This window comes from Filicampus tigris, chromosome 18 (assembly GCF_054856515.1).
Source record: "Filicampus tigris isolate MCC_2025a chromosome 18, RoL_Ftig_1.0, whole genome shotgun sequence".
NCBI classification, from domain to species: Eukaryota; Metazoa; Chordata; class Actinopteri; order Syngnathiformes; family Syngnathidae; genus Filicampus; species Filicampus tigris.
In genome coordinates, this window is record NC_141234.1 from 2,336,563 (window position 1) to 2,356,141 (window position 19,579).

Consider the following 19,579-nt stretch of genomic DNA (forward strand, 5'->3'; position numbering starts at 1 on the left):
TGTTCAACGCAATAAAGTTCTTTTTTTTTTATATGAAATTACTGTTCTCCATTTTGTCACTATGTTAAATGTGTGTGATGTCATTTTAGCTGTATTTTTCTAACTCTACAAAACAGGTCGATACAATGGTTTATTTACAAATAAAACAAGTTTTCTTTTCTTTATTAAGGTGAGGGAACAAGGGTGAAACATCAACATTTGCAAATCAAATGTTAAAAAAAAAACACTCAAAGGAGAATGCAAAACTCTGCTCAATGTTTTCATAGAATATCAGCTGGAGCACAATTGAACCCAAGTAGATACAGTACATGGAACAACAGCGACATCCACTGGTGACTTGTGCACATTACAAAAAATCACTGATTTTTTTTTTTAAATGGATGGACAGATTAACAACAATCCACTGCGACAGTAGAATAGACATCTATCACATTAACAGTCACCTGCTACAACAGGATAAAGTGCATTTGTAAAAATTTTATAACAGCATTTTAAAAAAGGTGCATGTGTAAAACGTATATTTTAACAATTAAGACTTAGCAGGACTATCACAACTCTCAAGCAAAACCTAACAGGAGATTAAACTGGACAGTATCGACAAAGCATAACCCAAGGTGCTTACAAAAGATAAACATTAGAGGAAAGAATAATTAATAAATTGACTTAATGAAGGCCAAGGCAGCATCCATCCCCTTAACATAGTGGATGTTGCTCTCAAAGTCAGGATGTCTGCACTTAAGGCAATGGTCTGCATTTAGGAGCCACTGCCTCACACAAGCTCCACAGCCCACAAGTGAGCAACAACACTTGCTGAAAGTAGGCTCATCCTTAATAGCTGTAAGGTTTAAAAAGGAAATCCTGATTAAGAAAAGTAACATTTAAACAGACCAATGAACATTAAAAGGTGTAAGTTTGCTGAAGGTTACATCTTGCACTGACTGATGCTCTCAGCAGCATTCTTCAGTTCATCTATTTTTCCAATAACATCCTGGAGATGACTGTCGTCAGCTCTTCGACTTACACGTGGGTACAAAAAAAGAAGCGACTGAAGAAATAAGGGATAACACAATGATTCCCAACTTTTGTGCGCGAGGTGTGCCATGGAAATTCATCCAATGTCAATTATTTTGATGAAAAAAGTATTTGTTTTGAATTAAAAATGTCAATTGCTCTATGCCAAGTTGCCAACCACATTTAGTAACAGGCAGCGCAATAAAATGCTCTTTCACTAGTTGACAGAAGGTACATAATGACCTTTACCGGTGTGTCCACCTTTGTGAATTGTTTTGCTATGTAGTGTACCATGAGAACAACGAAAGGCTTCGCGCTGCAGGAAGCACAGGAAGTAGTGTAGTAGCCACTAGCTTCGCTTTCAGAGCGAGAAAGGAAGGAGAAAGGGCTTGCAATCGTTGATTTTACAACGTCAAAACAGTAACTCCCCTGGGCCACAAGAGGGCGCGCAGGGTTAGCGCATGCAATGAGTCTCCACCATAACAACCATCTCGCCCAGACTCTAAATTGTTTTTTTATTGATTGTATTGTTTGTAAAGTGCTTTGTCACAGCTGTATGAAGTGCGCTATATAAATAAAATTGTATTGTAATAAAAGGCCATGATACACAAGTGTTAATCAATAAATTAACATAAAACACAATATACAATTGACATAGCCAAAAATGTCAGGTCTGATCTAAAGCCAGCGAATAGAAGTGTGTCCATAAGTATGTATATATGTATGCTCGCATATTTTCGTTTGGGAATTAAAAATTGAAAATCAAAAATGTTTTTGACTTTATAATATCCAATGACCAAAAGAGACACGCACCGGGTTTTATTTATTTATTTTATTTCTACGACAGAAAATCGAATATAGCACGGGACACAAATGGAAAAACGGCTCGTCTATTCATTTTTGGATTCCCGGAAGTTGTCCCGACAGCATTTCTCGTACTGACCAGAAGCAACGATTTCCATTCCACAGTGAGCCAAGCAGTCATCATGACGCGTCACCAGGTGGCGCTAGTGAGCAAAGTGCCGATCAACAAACAGACGAAGAAGGGTGGCTTCCATTAGTGCACGTGACGTGAGGCCTGCCGGTGATTTGGAACAGGTGTGCAGAACGGTATTCGTCGAGTGCAGCGCACAGGTGCGGCAAGATGGCGACCAACCCGCCCGCTTGGCGTTTTCTCGGGTAAGTGAGCACACGAACAAATGTTTGTCTTTTTTTTTGGCCGTTTCTCACAATGCCATTTTGTTTATTGCAGGATTTGCACATTTGAGGGACGCAACTTCGTTTGAACAAGCAGAAACAAAAGATTGGCTTGGATTGGTGCACGTGACGTGAGGCCTGCCGGTGATTTGGACCAGGTGTGCAGAAGGGGAATCTCGAGTGCAGCACGGGTGCGGCAAGATGGCGACCGACCGCTTGCCGTTTTCTCGGCTAAGTGAGCACACGAGCAAATGTTTGTCGTTTTTTGGCTGTTTGGCCAATGCCATTTTGTTTGTTGAAGGATTTGCACACTTGAGGCACGCAACAGCGTTTGAGGTTTGAGCACAGTAATCTCAAGTCACTTCCCTTTGCTTGATTTAGCACATTGTCCTCTTTGTTTGTTTTGCTATGATTTCAAATTATTTTGGTTTGTTTTAATGCTGGCCAGCTTTTTTTGTTTTGTTTTGTTTGTTTCATTGTTGTCAGTGACAATGCCTTCGTACTCGGTAATTGAACTGTAATGGTTCTTGTTTGACTCGTTGTTTGGGGGTTTTATTGAATATGCTGCATTTTATTTCCGGTGGTGTGAATGTTTTGCAAACTTGTGAGTGTGGTTTTGTTTTGTGTACCCTTTCACGCCAATTGTCATGAATTTTCATTTAAACCCTTTCCGCTGAAAATGGTCAAAAAACAAAACAAAAAAAGAAACCTTTTGCACGCATTCATTTCTCGGGTTTCCTGTCGGAGAGGACACTTCATCCCATTTGGACGGCAAAGCTAGCCTCATGCCATGCTGTAATTTTGGACTGCAAACCTGAGGTAAGTTGTGCTAAAATGAAAACATGAATGGTCTTAATGTGTATCTGTGCCGACGACAAGTGTCTTTCAATACATTTCACGGATTCGGTTAGATGCTAATTCACTGTCGTCAACCACAATGTATTTTCGGCAGCGAACACTCACACGTATTTTCTTTCGAAAATGTCGCTCAAGCTAGTATCTGTAATACAACGTTCGCATGTTCAGTTATAAATGTAATTTCTGTTGTTTGTTTGCAGAGCTAAATATGAAGGCAGGGCTCCTTCAATGCAAAGCAAGCGGGTGGACCTCAGACCAGGTGAAAATTGTGTGTAAAGCTTCAGCTTGTTTGACATTTATGGATGGAACCGAGTACAAGTTGATTCCATCTTGTCTAAACTGATTTCTTCTTTTTTTTTCTTTTTTTGTCTTAGTCCAATTGGAAGGGGACAGGCTGGGCTGTCCAAATGTGCAAACTTCATCGATGTCTCAACAGAAACAGTTTTGTGAGCTGAAGTGACATGTTCACTGTCTGCACGGAAAGGTTGCTCCAAATGAGTGGGAGGAAAAGCTTTTTTTTTTTTTTCTTCAAACAAATGTAAGCGTCAAGGAGCTAATGTGCAGTGTGGTGGTTTTAGGGTGCACTCAGTCATAGTGATCAACACTAAAACTTCTTTGACACCTTTGATTGAAATCTACTTGTGGCAAGTTTTGTATTTCCTTTATCTTTTTCTTTTGTACGTTTACTGTGACCATGCAAGTTGAGTTTGTTCTCAAACCTGTAATTGTTGTACTGCAGCTTGCGTTTTCTTGTGGGTTATGTTGCAAGGTGGCGTTGGAGTGGGATGAGCGAGAGGCACCAAGATCCACCAGACGAGGGTGAGAAAACCAACAAAGACACAAATGACATGAGTGCCAAATGCAAAATATATATTTCAATTGCAGTGCGAAGAAGCTGCTTGGGACGGGGTACACCAAAGACGAGAGCAGTGTGCAGACGACAATGTTTTCATATTTTTTTTTTTTTTTGGTTGCAGGGCCCAGATGAAGAGGAGGAGCAGTTCCACAAATGAGGCATCAAGCGGCACACATGAGTATGATCTGTCCAAGGCTCGCCTGTAAATGTAGAACGGGAGGGGGCAGAGTAGTGAGCTTTGTGGTTTGCCTTGGTTGCGTGTAGGTTGGGAGCGTTGTTGCCGGTTGATCGATCTTAGAAAGGTCCGATGGGCAATGTTTTCGAGTCGATGGTTGGACACGCGTCTGTAAGGTTGAGTGCTCTTTGGCAAGGAATGTCGGAGTTGGTCAGCTGGTTGTTTGGCTTGTCTGGATCCAGAGCAGCTTTTTGTTGTTTGCCGAGGTCGATTGGAAAGCTGGCATGTACGGCGTAGGCAGGCTTTGTACGAGTCTGAAAAAAAAATGTTACGTGCGTGGCTAAATCTGAAAGTGTGTTTCAGGGTTGGGGAGGTGAGCGAGAACGAGAGGCACTGGACCCAGGGTAAGGAGTACCTCGACAAATGAAGTGACCGCACGTAACCCGTATTTGTTTTCTTCTTTTTTTTTTAGCGGTTGTGGCTGGCGGACGAGTCGGACGGTTCAAAAGTCAGGTGAGGAAAGCCGACAAATGCCATTCAATCGGACAAGTGTCGGGCTTAGCGATGTGGCCCAAACATGCCCGTTTTTGTTTTTGGCCCAACAGCGGGGCATCGTACTCGCCGTCCGACTGTCCAGCTACTAGCAGGCTGGGCGATGAGCCGGATGGGACAAAAGGACGCGCCAGTGAGGCTAAGTCCACGCTCCAATCAAATGAGCAAGTGACATACAACAAGGCTAATGTGTTTTATTTCTGACGCTTTTGCTGTGTGGATTCTGCAGCCGTAATCGGGACAAAATCTGAGGCGGACCGCTTCCCCGAGAGGCGTCGCTCTGGACTCTTCTGCGTCGACAGACCCAGCCAGCGAGCGAACCATGTCCTGATTTGAAACGGCTTCCCTGAAGGCGTCCGCCTGTCGTGTTGAATTCTTGTGAAATGCTGTTTGAGTTGACATTGCGTGAACTGTTGCGGGAAGGGGTTCGGTCCTCCGTCTGTGCTCACTTCACGAGGTGGTGGTGTCACGAACCGTCCGTCCTTCCGTCCGCTGTGGGTGTGCTTGAAGGCCTCCACGAATGCACTTGACTTGTCGTTGCAGGATGGAGGAGGAGCCGCTCGGGACGGAGCCCGCGGCGGCGGCGTAAAAGTGCAAATGTGTGGCAATATCATGGCAATGAGCACAAGTGTCATGCTGTGTGTTGGTGGTGCTTTTGCAGGCTGGGAGAGGAGGAGGATGGAAGGAGAGGCCTGGTAAAAGTAAAGGTAACAACACATGTGGCGACTAAAAGCAAGTGGCACAACTACAATTTTGTTGTTGTTGTTGCAGAGCTCAGATGGAGCGATTGCACACATCAAATCAAGAATTAAGCGGCACGGCGAGTTACCTGTGTACAATTTGTCTGCGAGGGCATCTCCATGGGGAACAGGTGTGTTTTTTTTTTTTTTATGCTTTTGCTGTGTAGTGTGTTTTGTGAATTTAGGCCAGTGAACAAGTACGTACGCATGCCCCCAAAATTGGGAATTGTAGCCCAAAAGTCATGAGTCCCAACTGTCCCGCTCGTCCAACCTCATTCCCCTCTGTGTTCATTTCCTGCACGTTGTGGGATGATGTTGCCATCAAAGCCCCGTTTGGTTCTGACGCGTTTGCCGTGTGCATTCTGCAGCGAGTGTCTGGGACAAGAGCCGAGCTGAAGCGTTTCCACTCAGGAAATGGAGTCTCCTTTAGTATTGAGGTAACATCGTAGAATGCCACATTGTGTGAAATGCTGCCCGCTTGGCAGCCTGGCCGTCCTGGAAGGGGATTGGTCCCTCACTACAAATGCGCTTGACTTGTTGCAGGGTGGAGAAGGAGCCAGATGGGTCCGCCTCGCATCGGCCAGTGGTGAGCCCGCAGTCGACGCGAACCTCCCGAAGATTTTTGGCCATGATTTGGCGTATGATTCATATTTCCCCCCTTCTGCTTAAGACTGTTACTCAGCAGCAGTGGAGTGGGATGGTGCAAAGGACCACCAGTTGGGAGAACTCACCACTCAAGCAGCCAATCAGGTGACGAGGGCACACCTGCTTGTACTGTCTGTTTTGCAGGATGAACAATGAGCCGGATGGAGCTAACCCGCAATGAAATGAGCTTGTGACGTCCAACTACAGTATATCCAGTGTTGCTGTTGCAGCAGCCGCTAGGTACGAGAGTCACCTGGGAGGACCACAACAGGGTCAGAAGAATGGGTCAAAGTCAACGTGACAGTCCCAAAAGTAAAACTGTTCGTTTATGTCCTTGTTTAGCAACGGTGGAAGAGGAGCCGGATGCAAGACTGGACCAAGTGGCACTCAATGCCCCACCCCCTCTTCGCAGAGTTCAGAAGGCAATCGATGCGATGAAAAAGAGGACTGAAGGCTTCAAGATGAACAGCGCCGCTCTTGAGGTGAGTATCAAAGTCGTACACGTTAACATGGATGCCGAGGTCTGTCACGCGTCTTTCATCTTTGTAGCGTTCCACAACGAGAGGTACAGATGCTACGGCGCTCGGAGGGCAAAGCGTCAACAATAGGGAGAGTATCATTTTTTCTTCTTCCACTTGGCATGTGTGTTTGTGTGTCACTAACTCACTGGGTGTGCACTGACTAACACTGACAGCATTTTGTACTGAGCCGCCCGTCAAGGCAACAATGCTTTGTTACAGCAACTTGTTCTCTGAAATGTTGTTTTGACATGTTTGTATTTTTTTTTGTCTGAAGCGACATGTAAAGCTTCCTTTTCTATGTCCCAAATGTGCCTTTGTACCTGAATAAAAATTGTGAATTGGATAAACCCCTTGCGATGAGTAATCTCATTTTAGAGGGGTCCAACAATGTCGTGTCAGTTGATTTTTTTTTTTTTTTGTGTGTGTCTGTCTGACTTATCAATGCAGTCTGGTTTTGGCTCAGGCCGGTGACTGCGTTTCCACTGACCCTTAACCCTGTTTGCCAATAGAGCTAAAATCAGTCAATGCGTTAGGAGCGATGAAATGTCAAATCTGGGATGGTAATTATTGCATGTTTCCTTGAACGTTGTGACGCCTCCATTGTTAGCTCTCGTTACGTATGTGACATGTTGATCTATGAGCATTTCATAGCACCGCTAACAAGACAAAGTGACACGGTCAGACCCGAATCTTCTTTGCTAGTTAGCAGGCACTGCATACGTTTGGAATGGTCAAATAGAAGAGCAGTAACTGTTTTTGTAATTCCTAGAAAACACGTTGCCAAGCATCTGCCTCCCAATCTTTTCACCCCAACTGCAGGTCCACAACCCCCCGTGTATAGAAAAACAGGCAAAGTAAGGCTTTTGAGTAAACTGTAGTAAGATGTTCTTTTGGGGGGAAAAAAGACCATGTATAGTAAGGTGTTTTTTTTTTTTGCTTGCGGGGAAAAAAAAGTTAAGGTTATAGTTAGGTGTTTTTTTTGGGCAAAATTGAGGTAAGGGCAAGGAGTTTTTATTTTTCTTTGAAAAGCAAGTTTAGGGTACAGTAAGATGTCTTTACGAAATGAGGTAAGGCTATATAGTATGGTGTTTTTTCTTTTTTTGTGAAAAATGGGGTAAGGGTAGAGTAAGGTGTCTTTTCAAAAATGAGAAGGGTAAAGTAAGGTTTTTTTTGCAAAAAATTAAGTCGGGTATGGTAAGGGTTTTTTTTTATCGAAAAAAGGCGACCATGTATACGCCAAAAAGTGAACACTTATGTTAGTTTATACACAAATGCATTGGACATATGTGCTTCAGTTTACTTGCATACAATGCACAGACCTTTGTGAGGCTTGAACCCACAACCTCTGACTCACAATCCATGTGAGAGGACATGCTCCTTTGCGCTAGCTGTGACCTGAAGGTTCTTGTGTCTCCTCGTCCATCTATCTTCAACAATCTCCCCTCTGGACCACGGGGAGTTCCAAAGGACTTTCTGCTCCAGTCCTGCAGTGGTTGAAGGAAGAGTGTGGCAGAATGTGGATCCTGACGACTTTTAAATATATGACCATACATTGGTGTAGATGCAAAGAGCTTCAAAATGAGAACAAACTCATTTATGATAGAACCCTAACCCTGTTTACATTACAAACACACTGCACAGTGGAGAGAATGCCACTGTTAGGGTGAGTTGCATACATTGCACAGTTATTTGGGTAGGGTTAGTTGCATACAGTACATGGAAACACATGATATGACATTGTGGGGTTTGAACCTTGGATCTCAGGCGGACAAACCCAAGGTCTTTCCTCTCAGCCAGTGGGCACCTGAGAGTGAAAGCCTTTCCTTGTCCGTACGTCTTCACCAATGGGGCATTTGTCTGAAAAAGGCAAAAGCTCACATCGCGGAGTCTCCTTTGCTCCTCCTGTGGCCTGGTGGTCAATGATGCGGATTGGCGAGCTAATTGACCTGGCTTCAAATCCAGACACATCCCTTACAATACCAAAAGCTAACTCAAGCTAGCCAGACTTGCATGGGCCGACCGGACAAGGACACTAAGTCGTTAAGTTTTGTTTTATTCTTTGACAAAAATCAAATAATACATGTCACACTCGTGTACATGCAATACATTGGAGAGATCACCATGGTGAAGGTCACTCACATTATGCATGATCGAGACTCGAACCAAGGACCGACCTCCGGCTGACAAAGCCACAACTCCAACCTCTCGACCAACAGTGACTTGAATGTCGAGGTTGCTCCTTGTCCATATACCTGCAACAATGGGGCGTGTTTTCCGCTCTGAAAAAATAATGGCACACCCAAAATTCGAACTGTGACCCTCAACTGTAGAAAGGCATGACTCTAACCTCTCAGCCAGCAGAGACTTCAAAAGCTAAACTGCTCCTTGTCCATATGTCTTAAACAGGACGGTTGTCAGCTTGGAAAAGACAATAGCGCACGTGGCGCCGTCAGCTTCAGTCCTCCCGTGGCTTGGTGGTCAGTGATGTGGTTTGGACACCTAACGTACCTGGGTTCGACTCCAGACACATCCCTTACAAAAGCTAGCTCAGGCTAGGAGGACTTGGATGGCTAGGCCGGACCAGCACTGGATAGTGTGAGCGAAGAGCGGGACAGGACAGAATCGTGTAGCTGTTTTCAGCTAGGAAAAGTGAATGGCACAACGGAGATTCGACCCAGGGTCCTCAGGTGTACAAAGCAATTAGTCTAACCTCTCAGCCAGCTGAGAATCCTAAAGCTAAACTGCTCCTTGTCCATATGTCTTTAACAGAACGTTTGTCAGCTTGGAAAAGACAAAAGCGCACATGGCGATGTCACCTTCACTCCTCCCGTGGCCTGGTGGTCAGTGATGCGGGTTGGAGACCTAACGTACCTGGGTTCGAATCCAGACACATCCCTTACAATAACAAAGGCTAGCTCAGGCTAGGTAGGAAGGACAGAGGAAGGGAGGCCGGACAGATGTCAAGGGGACGCAGGATGAGGCAAGACAAAAAGCCAGGATGATGAGGCAGGACAGAAAGCCAAGGGGTGGCAGGTAGGGAGGTAGGATGCTGCAGGTGGGAGATAGGATGGGGAGGGAGGACACAGTGTCAAAGGGAGGCAACAGAAGGCAGGTTAGAGGGGCAGGGGGCAGGCAGAATAGGACGCAGGGGGAGGCAGGTAGGATAGGGGAGAGGGACAAGAGGAGGGATATAGAATGGTTTCAGCTAGGAAAGGGGAGAGGGTCAAGAGGAGGCGGATAGGATAGGGTAGAGGGCCTAGGGAAGCTAGCATAGTGGATCAGGGGGAGGCAGGATAGGACAGAGTGGGAGGTAGGACAAAATTATGAGGTGTTCTATGACATGGAGGCATGCAGAGGGATGAAACAATCTGCTGCCAGGCGAATAAGTTGTTGGTTAGCCTCCCTTTGCACCACGCTTCCCCTCTAGTCTACCTGTCCTACCTTAACTCCCTCCTCGTGATTCACTCTCTGCTCTCCTATCATCGCACCATTTTGTCCTACCTCCCACTCTGTCCTATCCTCCCTCCCCGTGATCCACTATGCTAGCTCCCCTAGGCCCTCTACCCTATCCTATCCTAGCTGCCTCCTCTTGACCCTCTCCCCTTTCCTAGCTGAACCTATCCTATCTCCCTCCTCTTGTCCCTCTACCCTATCCTACCTGCTACCCCCTGCGTCCTATTCTGCCTGCCCCCTGCCCCTCTAACCTGCCTTCTGTTGCCTCCCTTTGACACTGTTTCCTCCCTCCCCATCCTATCTCCCCATCCTATCTCCCCATCCTATCTCCCACCTGCAGCATCCTACCTCCCTACCTGCCACCCCCTCTGTCCTGCCACCCCTTGGCTTTCTGTCCTGCCTCATCATCCTGGCTTTTTGTCTTGCCTCATCCTGCCTCCCTTCCTCTGTCCTGCCTACCTAGCCTGAGCTAGCCTTTGTTATTGTAAGGGATGTGTCTGGATTCGAACCCAGGTACGTTAGGTCTCCAACCCGCATCACTGACCACCAGGCCACGGGAGGAGTGAAGGTGACATCGCCATGTGTGCTTTTGTCTTTTCCAAGCTGACAAACGTTCTGTTAAAGACATATGGACAAGGAGCAGTTTAGCTTTTGGACTCTCAGCTGGCTGAGAGGTTAGACTAATTGCTTTGTACACCTGAGGACCCTGGGTCGAATCTCCGTTGTGCCATTCACTTTTCCTAGCTGAAAACAGCTACACGATTCTGTCCTGTCCCGCTCTTCGCTCACACTATCCAGTGCTGGTCCGGCCTAGCCATCCAAGTCCTCCTAGCCTGAGCTAGCTTTTGTAAGGGATGTGTCTGGATTCGAACCCAGGTACGTTAGGTGTCCAAACCACATCACTGACCACCAAGCCACGGGAGGACTGAAGCTGGTGGCGCCACGTGCGCTATTGTCTTTTCCAAGCTGACAACCGTCCTGTTTAAGACATATGGACAAGGAGCAGTTTAGCTTTTGAAGTCTCTGCTGGCTGAGAGGTTAGAGTCATGCCTTTCTACAGTTGAGGATCACAGTTCGAATTTTGGGTGTGCCATTATTTTTTCAGAGCGGAAAACACGCCCCATTGTTGCAGGTATATGGACAAGGAGCAACCTCGACATTCAAGTCACTGTTGGTCGAGAGGTTGGAGTTGTGGCTTTGTCAGCCGGAGGTCGGTCCTTGGTTCGAGTCTCGGTCATGCATGATGTGAGTGACCTTCACCATGGTGATCTCTCCAATGTATTGCATGTACACGAGTGTGACATGTATTATTTGATTTTTGTCAAAGAATAAAACAAAACTTAACGACTTAGTGTCCTTGTCCGGTCGGCCCATGCAAGTCTGGCTAGCTTTTGGTATTGTAAGGGATGTGTCTGGATTTGAAGTCAGGTCAATTAGCTCTCCAATCTGCATCATTGAACACCAGGCCACAGGAGAAGCAAAGGAGACTCCGCGATGTGAGCTTTTGCCTTTTTCAGACAAATGCCCCATTGGTGAAGACGTATGGACAAGGAAAGGCTTTCACTCTCAGGTGCTCGCTGGCTGAGAGGAAAGACCTTGGGTTTGTCGGCCTGAGATCCAGGGTTCAAACCCCACAATGTCATGTCATGTGTTTCCATGCAATGTATGCAACTCACCCTAACAGTGGCATTCTCTCCACTGTGCAGTGTGTTTGTAATGTAAACAGGGTTAGGGTTCTATCATAAATGAGTTTGTTCTCATTTTGAAGCTCTTTGCATCTACACCAATGTATGGTCATATATTTAAAAGTCGTCAGGATCCACATTCTGCCACACTCTTCCTTCAACCACTGCAGGACTGGAGCAGAAAATCCTTTGGAACTCCCCTTGTGGTCCAGAGGGGAGATTGTTGAAGATAGATGGACGAGGAGACACAAGAACCTTCAGGTCACAGCTAGCGCAAAGGAGAGTGACATGGATTGTGAGTCAGAGGTTGTGGGTTCAAGCCTCACAAAGGTCTGTGCATTGTATGCAAGTAAACTGAAGCACATATGTCCAATGCATTTGTGTATACACTAACATAAGTGTTCACTTTTTGGTGTATACATGGGCGCCTTTTTTCGATAAAAAAAAACCCTTACCATACCCGACTTAATTTTTTGCAAAAAAAACCTTACTTTACCCTTACCTCGTTTTTGAAAAGACACCTTACTCTACTCTTGCCTCGTTTTACGAAAAAAAAAAAAAACCTTACTATACCCTTAACCCATTTTTCGCAAAAAAAGAAAAAACACTGTACTATATAGCCTTACCTCATTTCGTAAAGACATCTTACTGTACCCTAAACTTGCTTTTCAAAGAAAAATAAAAACTCCTTGCCCTTACCTCAATTTTGCCCCAAAAAAACCACCTAACTATAACCTTAACTTTTTTTTTCCCCACAAGAAAAAAACAACGCCTTACTATACATGGTCTTTTTCCCCCCAAAAGAACATCTTACTACAGTTTACTCAAAAGCCTTACTTTGCCTGTTTTTCTATACACGGGGGGTTGTGGACCTGCAGTTGGGGTGAAAAGATTGGGAGGCAGATGCTTGGCAACGTGTTTTCTAGGAATTACAAAAACAGTTACTGCCCTTTTATTTGACCATTCCAAACGTATGCAGTGCCTGCTAACTAGCAAAGAGGATTCGGGTCTGACCGTGTCACTTTGTCTTGCTAGCGGTGCTATGAAATGCTCATAGATCAACATGTCACATACGTAACGAGAGCTAACAATGGAGGCGTCACAACGTTCAAGGAAACATGCAATAATTACCATCCCAGATTTGACATTTCATCGCTTCTAATGCATTGACTGATTTTAGCTCAATTGGCAAACAGGGTTGAGGGTCAGTGGAAACGCAGTCACCGGACTGAGCCAAAACCAGACTGCATTGATAAGAGTCAGACAGACACACACACAAAAAAATAAATCAACTGACACGACATTGTTGGACCCCTCTAAAATGAGATTACTCATCGCAAGGGGTTTATCCAATTCACAATTTTTATTCAAGTACAAAGGCACATTTGGGACATAGAAAAAGGAAGCTTTACATGTCACTTCAGACAAAAAAAATACAAACATGTCAAAACAACATTTCAGAGAACAAGTTGCTGTAACAAAGCATTGTTGCCTTGATGCGCGGCTCAGTACAAAATGCTGTCAGTGTTAGTCAGTGCACACCCAGTGAGTTAGTGACACAAACACACACACACCAAGTGGAAGAAGAAAAAATGATACTCTCCTTTTTGTTGACGCTTTGCCCTCCACGCGCCGTAGCGTCTGCACCTCTCGTTTTGGAACGCTACAAAGATGAAAGACGCGTGACAGGCCTCAACATCCATGTTAACGTGTACGACTTTGATACTCACCTCAAGAGCGGCGCTGTTCATCTTGAAGCCTTCAGTCCTCTTTTTCATCGCATCGATTGCCTTCTGAACTCTGCGAAGAGGGGGTGGGGCATTGAGTGCCACTTGCTTCACTGCCACTTGGCCCAGTCTTGCATCCGGCTCCTCTTCCACCGTTGCTAAACAAGCACATAAACGAACAGTTTGACTTATGGGACTGTCACATTGACCCATTCTTCTGACCCTGTTGTGGTCCTCCCAGGTGACTCTCGTACCTAGCGGCTGCTGCAACAGCAACACAGGATATACTGTATTTGGACGTCACAAGCTCATTTCATTGCGGGTTAGCTCCATCCGGCTCATTGTTCATCCTGCAAAACAGACAGTACAAGCAGGTGTGCCTTCGTCACCTGATTGGCTGCTTGAGTGGTGAGTTCTCCCAACTGGTGGTCCTTTGCACCATCCCACTCCACTGCTGCTGAGTAACAGTCTTAAGCAGAAGGGGGGAAATATGAATCATACGCCAAATCATGGCCAAAAATCTTCGGGAGGTTCGCGTCGACTGCGGTCTCACCACTGGCCGATGCGAGGCGGACCCATCTGGCTCCTTCTCCACCCTGCAACAAGTCAAGCGCATTTGTAGTGAGGGACCAATCTCTTTGCAGGATGGCCAGGCTGCCAAGCGGGCAGCATTTCACACAATGTGGCATTCTACGATGTTACCTCAATACAAAAGGAGACTCCATTTCCTGAGTGGAAACGCTTCAGCTCGGCTCTTGTCCCAGACACTCGCTGCAGAATGCACACGGCAAACGCGTCAGAACCAAACGGGGCTTTGATTGCAACATCATCCCACAACGTGCAGGAAATGAACACAGAGGGGAATGAGGTTGGACGAGCGGGACAGTTGGGACTCATGACTTTTGGGCTACAATTCCCAATTTTGGGGGCATGCGTACGTACTTGTTCACTGGCCTAAATTCACAAAACACACTACACAGCAAAAGCATAAAAAAAAAAAAACCACACCTGTTCCCCATGGAGATGCCCTCGCAGACAAATTGTACACAGGTAACTCGCCGCGCCGCTTAATTCTTGATTTGATGTGTGCAATCGCTCCATCTGAGCTCTGCAACAACAACAACAACAACAACAAAATTGTAGTTGTGCCACTTGCTTTTAGTCGCCACATGTGTTGTTACCTTTACTTTTACCAGGCCTCTCCTTCCATCCTCCTCCTCTCCCAGCCTGCAAAAGAAGCACCAACACACAGCATGACACTTGTGCTCATTGCCATGATATTGCCACACATTTGCACTTTTACGCCGCCGCCGCGGGCTCCGTCCCGAGCGGCTCCTCCTCCATCCTGCAACGACAAGTCAAGTGCATTCGTGGAGGCCTTCAAGCACACCCACAGCGGACGGAAGGACGGACGGTTCGTGACACCACCACCTCGTGAAGTGAGCACAGACGGAGGACCGAACCCCTTCCCGCAACAGTTCACACAATGTCAACTCAAACAGCATTTCACAAAAATTCAACACGACAGGCAGACTCCTTCAGGGAAGCCGTTTCAAATCAGGACATGGCTCGCTGGCTGGCTGGGTCTGTCGACGCAGAAGAGTCCAGAGCGACGCCTCTCGGGGAAGCGGTCCGCCTCAGATTTTGTCCCGATTACGGCTGCAGAATCCACACAGCAAAAGCGTCAGAAATAAAACACATTAGCCTTGTTGTATGTCACTTGCTCATTTGATTGGAGCGTGGACTTAGCCTCACTGGCGCGTCCTTTTGTCCCATCCGGCTCATCGCCCAGCCTGCTAGTAGCTGGACAGTCGGACGGCGAGTACGATGCCCCGCTGTTGGGCCAAAAACAAAAACGGGCATGTTTGGGCCACATCGCTAAGCCCGACACTTGTCCGATTGAATGGCATTTGTCGGCTTTCCTCACCTGACTTTTGAACCGTCCGACTCGTCCGCCAGCCACAACCGCAAAAAAAAGGAGGAAAACAAATACGGGTTACGTGCGGTCACTTCATCTGTCGAGGTACTCCTTACCCTGGGTCCAGTGCCTCTCGTTCTCGCTCACCTCCCCAACCCTGAAACACGCTTTCAGATTTAGCCACGCACGTAACATTTTTTTTTCAGACTCGTACAAAGCCTGCCTACGCCGTACATGCCAGCTTTCCAATCGACCGCGGCAAACAACAAAAAGCTGCTCTGGATCCAGACAAGCCAAACAACCAGCTGACCAACTCCGACATTCCTTGCCAAAGAGCACTCAACCTTACAGACGCGTGTCCAACCATCGACTCGAAAACATTGCCCATCGGACCTTTCTAAGATCGATCAACCGGCAACAACGCTCCCAACCTACGCGCAAGCAAGGCAAACCACAAAGCTCACTACTCTGCCCCCTCCCGTTCTACATTTACAGGCGAGCCTTGGACAGATCATACTCATGTGTGCCGCTTGATGCCTCATTTCTGGAACTGCTCCTCCTCTTCATCTGGGCCCTGCAACCAAAAAAAAAAAAAAAATATGAAAACATTGTCGTCTGCACACTGCTCTCGTCTTTGGTGTACCCCGTCCCAAGCAGCTTCTTCGCACTGCAATTGAAATATATATTTTGCATTTGGCACTCATGTCATTTGTGTCTTTGTTGGTTTTCTCACCCTCGTCTGGTGGATCTTGGTGCCTCTCGCTCATCCCACTCCAACGCCACCTTGCAACATAACCCACAAGAAAACGCAGGCTGCAGTACAACAATTACAAGTTTGAGAACAAACTCAACTTGCATGGTTACAGTAAACGTACAAAAGAAAAAGGAAATACAAAACTTGCCACAAGTAGATTACAATCAAAGGTGTCAAAGAAGTTTTAGTGTTGACCACACTGCACATTAGCTCCTTGACGCTTGACATTTGTTTGAAAAAAAAAAAAAAAAGCTCTTCCTCCCACTCATTTGGAGCAACCTTTCCGTGTAGACAGTGAACATGTCACTTCAGCTCACAAAACAGTTTCTGTTGAGGCATCGATGAAGTTTGCACATTTGGACAGCCTGTCCCCTTCCAATAGGACAAAGACAAAAAACAGAAGAAATCAGTTTAGACGGAAGATGGAATCAACTTGTACACAGTTCCATCCATAAATGTCAAGCTGAAGCTTTACACACAATTTTCACCTGGTCTGAGGTCCACCCGCTTGCTTTGCATTGAAGGAGCCCTGCCTTCATATTTAGCTCTGCAAACAATCAACAGAAATTACGTTTATAACGGAACATGCCAATGTTGTAATAATTACAGATGCTAGCTAGAGCGACAGTTTTAAAAGAAAATACATTGTGGTTGACGACAGTGAAGTAGCATCTAACCGAATCCGTGAAATGTATTGTAAGACACTTGTCATCGGCACAGGTACATATTAAGAACATTCATGTTTTCAATTTAGCACAACTTACCTCAGGTTTGCACTCCAAAATTACAGCATGGCATGAGGCTAGCTTTGCCGTCCAAATCGGATGAAGTGTCCTCTCCGACAGGAAACCCGAGAAATGAATGCGTGCAAAAGGTTTCTTCTTTTGTTTTGTTTTTTAAACCGGCGGCGGAAGAATACAGTCGGGATTTTCGACCATTTGGAGCGGAAAGGGTTTAAGTGAAAATTCGTGACAATCGGCGTGTAAGGGTACACAAAACCGCACTCACAAGTTTGCAAAACATTCATACCACCTGAAATAAAATGCAGCATATTCAATAAAACCCCCAAACAATGAGTTAAACAAGAACCATTACAGTTCAATTGCCGAGCATGAAGGCATTGTCATTGACAACAATGAAACAAACAAAACAAAAAAAGCTGGCCAGCATTAAAACAAACCAAAATAATTTGAAATCATAGCAAAACAAACAAAGAGGACAATGTGCTAAATCAAGCAAAGGGAAGTGAATTGAGATTGCTGTGCTCAAACCCAACGGCGCAGAGTTCAACGGTTACATACGGCGCACTATGAGCTAGTTGGCACAGCGGCGTGAGAATATAGCATCAGTGACCACTGAACATCAGATTGTTTCATATTTCATCACTTAAGCTGACTGATTGTAATGATTTGGACTAGGGTCGTTTTTTGGCCGTTTGGCCAATGCCATTTTGTTTCTTGAAGGATTTACACTTGAGGCACGCATAGTTATAGTTACATATAATGACCGACACGCCATTAAAACATGAAACCGCTGGTATCAAGTTAATTTTCATCGCTGGCCACATGTAGTTACAGCCATTCAAATGTTGAATCCATTTATTTTAAATAGAGATTTGGTGAAAAACATGCTTGTGATACTCTTCTGCACACCTGTTCCAAATCACCGGCAGGCCTCACGTCACGTGCACCAATCCGAGCCAATCTTTTGTTTCTGCTTGTTCAAACTAAGATGCGTCCCTCAAATGTGCAAATCCTGCAACAAACAAAATGGCATTGTGAGAAACGGCCAAAAAAAAAGACAAACATTTGTTCGTGTGCTCACTTACCCGAGAAAACGCCAAGCGGGCGGGTTGGTCGCCATCTTGCCGCACCTGTGCGCTGCACTCGACGAATACCGTTCTGCACACCTGTTCCAAATCACCGGCAGGCCTCACGTCACGTGCACTAATGGAAGCCACCCTTCTTCGTCTGTTTGTTGATCGGCACTTTGCACACTAGCGCCACCTGGTGACGCGTCAGGATGACTGCTTGGCTCACTGTGGAATGGAAATCGTTGCTTCTGGTCAGTACGAGAAATGCTGTCGGGACAACTTCCGGGAATCCAAAAATAAATAGACGAGTCGTTTTTCCATTTGTGTCCCGTGCTATATTTGATTTTCTGTTGTAGAAACAGAATATATAAATAAAACCGGGTGCGTGTCTCTTTTGGTCATTGGCTATTATAAAGTCAAAAACATTTTTGATTTTCAATTTTTCATTCTCAAACGAAAATATGTACATGCGTCCGTGCGTGCGTGCGTGCGTGCGTGCGAGCATACATACGTGGAATTTTTGTCTCTTTTCCGGTGTCAATTGTATATAGTGTTTCATGTTAATTTATTGATTAACACTTGTGTATTATGGCCTTTTATTACAATTTTATTTATATAGCGTATTTCATAGAGCTGCGACAAAGCACTTTACAAACAATACAATAAATAAAAAAAAACAATTTAAAGTCTGGGAGAGATGGTTGTTATGGTGGAGACTCATTGCATGCGCTAACCCTGCGCGCCCTCTTGTGGCCCAGGGGAGTTACTGTTTTGACGTTGTAAAATAAACGATTGCAAGCCCTTTAATTCGGAGCCGTCTCAGTCTATCTATTTAGTGGAGTCCGCACTTACAGTTACCAACACATAGTGTTTGAATGTGTCACATGTGATAAAGAGAGACTACAACACAGAGAAACACTGCTGCCCACGGAATTCCCAACACGTCCCTGGGATAGTTGGTGTGGATCTGTTTGATCGGAACCATCCCTGCACACCCGCTTCCCCCCAGCACCACATGTTCTTAACGGAGCAATTTCTCCTCTGAATGGTTCTTCCTTCACACCACCTCTAGTCCAAGATTTACATTCTACATTATACATTGAGACATTTCGAATTACAGTAGTTCATAATGTACTCAGAAAGGGGGATGTTATGGTAGAGACTCCTGCATGCGATAACCCGGAGCGCCCTCCTGTGGCCCAGGGGAGTTACTGTTTTGACGTTGTAAAATAAACGATTCGAGCCCTTTCCAGAAAACTCCACATATTTTGTAGTTTATTTTTAAAAGAGGCGTTAAAATGAATATCCTATTTTTGTTTCAAAAATGAAAATTGAAAATACTGATTCACTTTTGATTTTTTGTGGCGTGAAATTGAAGCAACGATTTCCACAGGAAGCCAAAGCAGTCATGACGACAGGTCACCGGGTGGCGCTAGTGTACAAAGCGCCGTTGACGAAGCAGAAGATGGTTGTCTTGGTTTGACGGACGTGACGTCAGGCACAAACTCAGCGTGTTTTGCAAATACAAAACATAATTCACAAACTAATGCATTTTGTTTTGCACATAAGAAATGTACCTACCGACCTACCATACAAATATATATTCGTTCAAAAACAAATACAGCGTGTTTTACACTACAAAGAAACATTTCAATTACAAAAAAATCTTCATTT

At 45.4% G+C, this 19,579-nt stretch overlaps 2 protein-coding genes across 11 annotated transcripts; one reads left to right on the forward strand and one right to left on the reverse strand.

The window, feature by feature from the left end:
* The first annotated feature begins 2,038 nt into the window (after window positions 1-2,038).
* LOC147131933 (uncharacterized) lies at window positions 2,039-6,862 on the forward strand. Of its 6 annotated transcripts, none has more exons than XM_086014634.1 (13): window positions 2,039-2,190; window positions 2,264-3,334; window positions 3,441-3,885; window positions 4,044-4,501; window positions 4,570-4,610; window positions 4,703-4,782; window positions 4,879-5,356; window positions 5,421-5,520; window positions 5,758-5,826; window positions 5,933-5,975; window positions 6,060-6,274; window positions 6,377-6,516; window positions 6,584-6,862. In XM_086014634.1, the coding sequence occupies exons 8-11, from the start codon at window positions 5,428-5,430 to the stop codon at window positions 6,188-6,190; spliced, it is 336 nt and encodes a 111-aa protein (XP_085870760.1). In that variant the 5' UTR covers window positions 2,039-2,190; window positions 2,264-3,334; window positions 3,441-3,885; window positions 4,044-4,501; window positions 4,570-4,610; window positions 4,703-4,782; window positions 4,879-5,356; window positions 5,421-5,427; the 3' UTR covers window positions 6,191-6,274; window positions 6,377-6,516; window positions 6,584-6,862. The 6 variants fall into 6 exon arrangements, with proteins under 6 accessions (XP_085870760.1, XP_085870765.1, XP_085870762.1 ...); XM_086014639.1 differs by having other exon boundaries at window positions 6,060-6,105; window positions 6,179-6,274; window positions 6,377-6,862; XM_086014636.1 differs by having other exon boundaries at window positions 4,879-5,106; window positions 5,193-5,356; window positions 6,377-6,862.
* A 6,189-nt stretch (window positions 6,863-13,051) lies between these two features.
* Window positions 13,052-18,898, reverse strand: LOC147131934 (uncharacterized). Of its 5 annotated transcripts, XR_015082098.1 has the most exons (14): window positions 18,835-18,898; window positions 17,921-18,130; window positions 17,745-17,847; window positions 16,581-16,639; window positions 16,072-16,464; window positions 15,348-15,912; window positions 15,176-15,255; window positions 14,602-15,079; window positions 14,429-14,528; window positions 14,123-14,191; window positions 13,974-14,016; window positions 13,675-13,889; window positions 13,424-13,578; window positions 13,052-13,356 (listed from the first exon to the last, which is right to left on the reverse strand). XR_015082098.1 is itself a non-coding variant. In XM_086014655.1 (12 exons), the coding sequence occupies exons 8-12, from the start codon at window positions 14,519-14,521 to the stop codon at window positions 13,531-13,533; spliced, it is 333 nt and encodes a 110-aa protein (XP_085870781.1). In that variant the 5' UTR covers window positions 14,522-14,528; window positions 14,602-15,079; window positions 15,176-15,255; window positions 15,348-15,912; window positions 16,072-16,464; window positions 16,572-17,847; window positions 17,921-18,130; window positions 18,835-18,898; the 3' UTR covers window positions 13,417-13,530. The 5 variants fall into 5 exon arrangements, 1 of the variants encoding a protein (XP_085870781.1); XR_015082097.1 differs by having other exon boundaries at window positions 16,581-17,847; XR_015082099.1 differs by having other exon boundaries at window positions 13,810-13,889; window positions 16,572-17,847.
* Between the last annotated feature and the right edge of the window lie 681 nt (window positions 18,899-19,579).

Coding starts and splice junctions, on each gene's coding strand:
- LOC147131933 (XM_086014633.1), top strand. CDS start 5,428: ATGGAGCGATTGCACACATCAAATCAAGAATTAAGCGGCACGGCGAGT. Junction 5,521..5,757: donor GGCATCTCCATGGGGAACAG/GTGTGTTTTTTT, acceptor TGCATTCTGCAG/CGAGTGTCTGGGACAAGAGC. Junction 5,827..5,932: donor GAGTCTCCTTTAGTATTGAG/GTAACATCGTAG, acceptor GACTTGTTGCAG/GGTGGAGAAGGAGCCAGATG.
- LOC147131934 (XM_086014655.1), bottom strand. CDS start 14,521: ATGGAGCGATTGCACACATCAAATCAAGAATTAAGCGGCGCGGCGAGT. Junction 14,017..14,122: donor GAGTCTCCTTTTGTATTGAG/GTAACATCGTAG, acceptor GACTTGTTGCAG/GGTGGAGAAGGAGCCAGATG. Junction 13,579..13,809: donor CCACTCAAGCAGCCAATCAG/GTGACGAAGGCA, acceptor GTGCTTGTTTAG/CAACGGTGGAAGAGGAGCCG.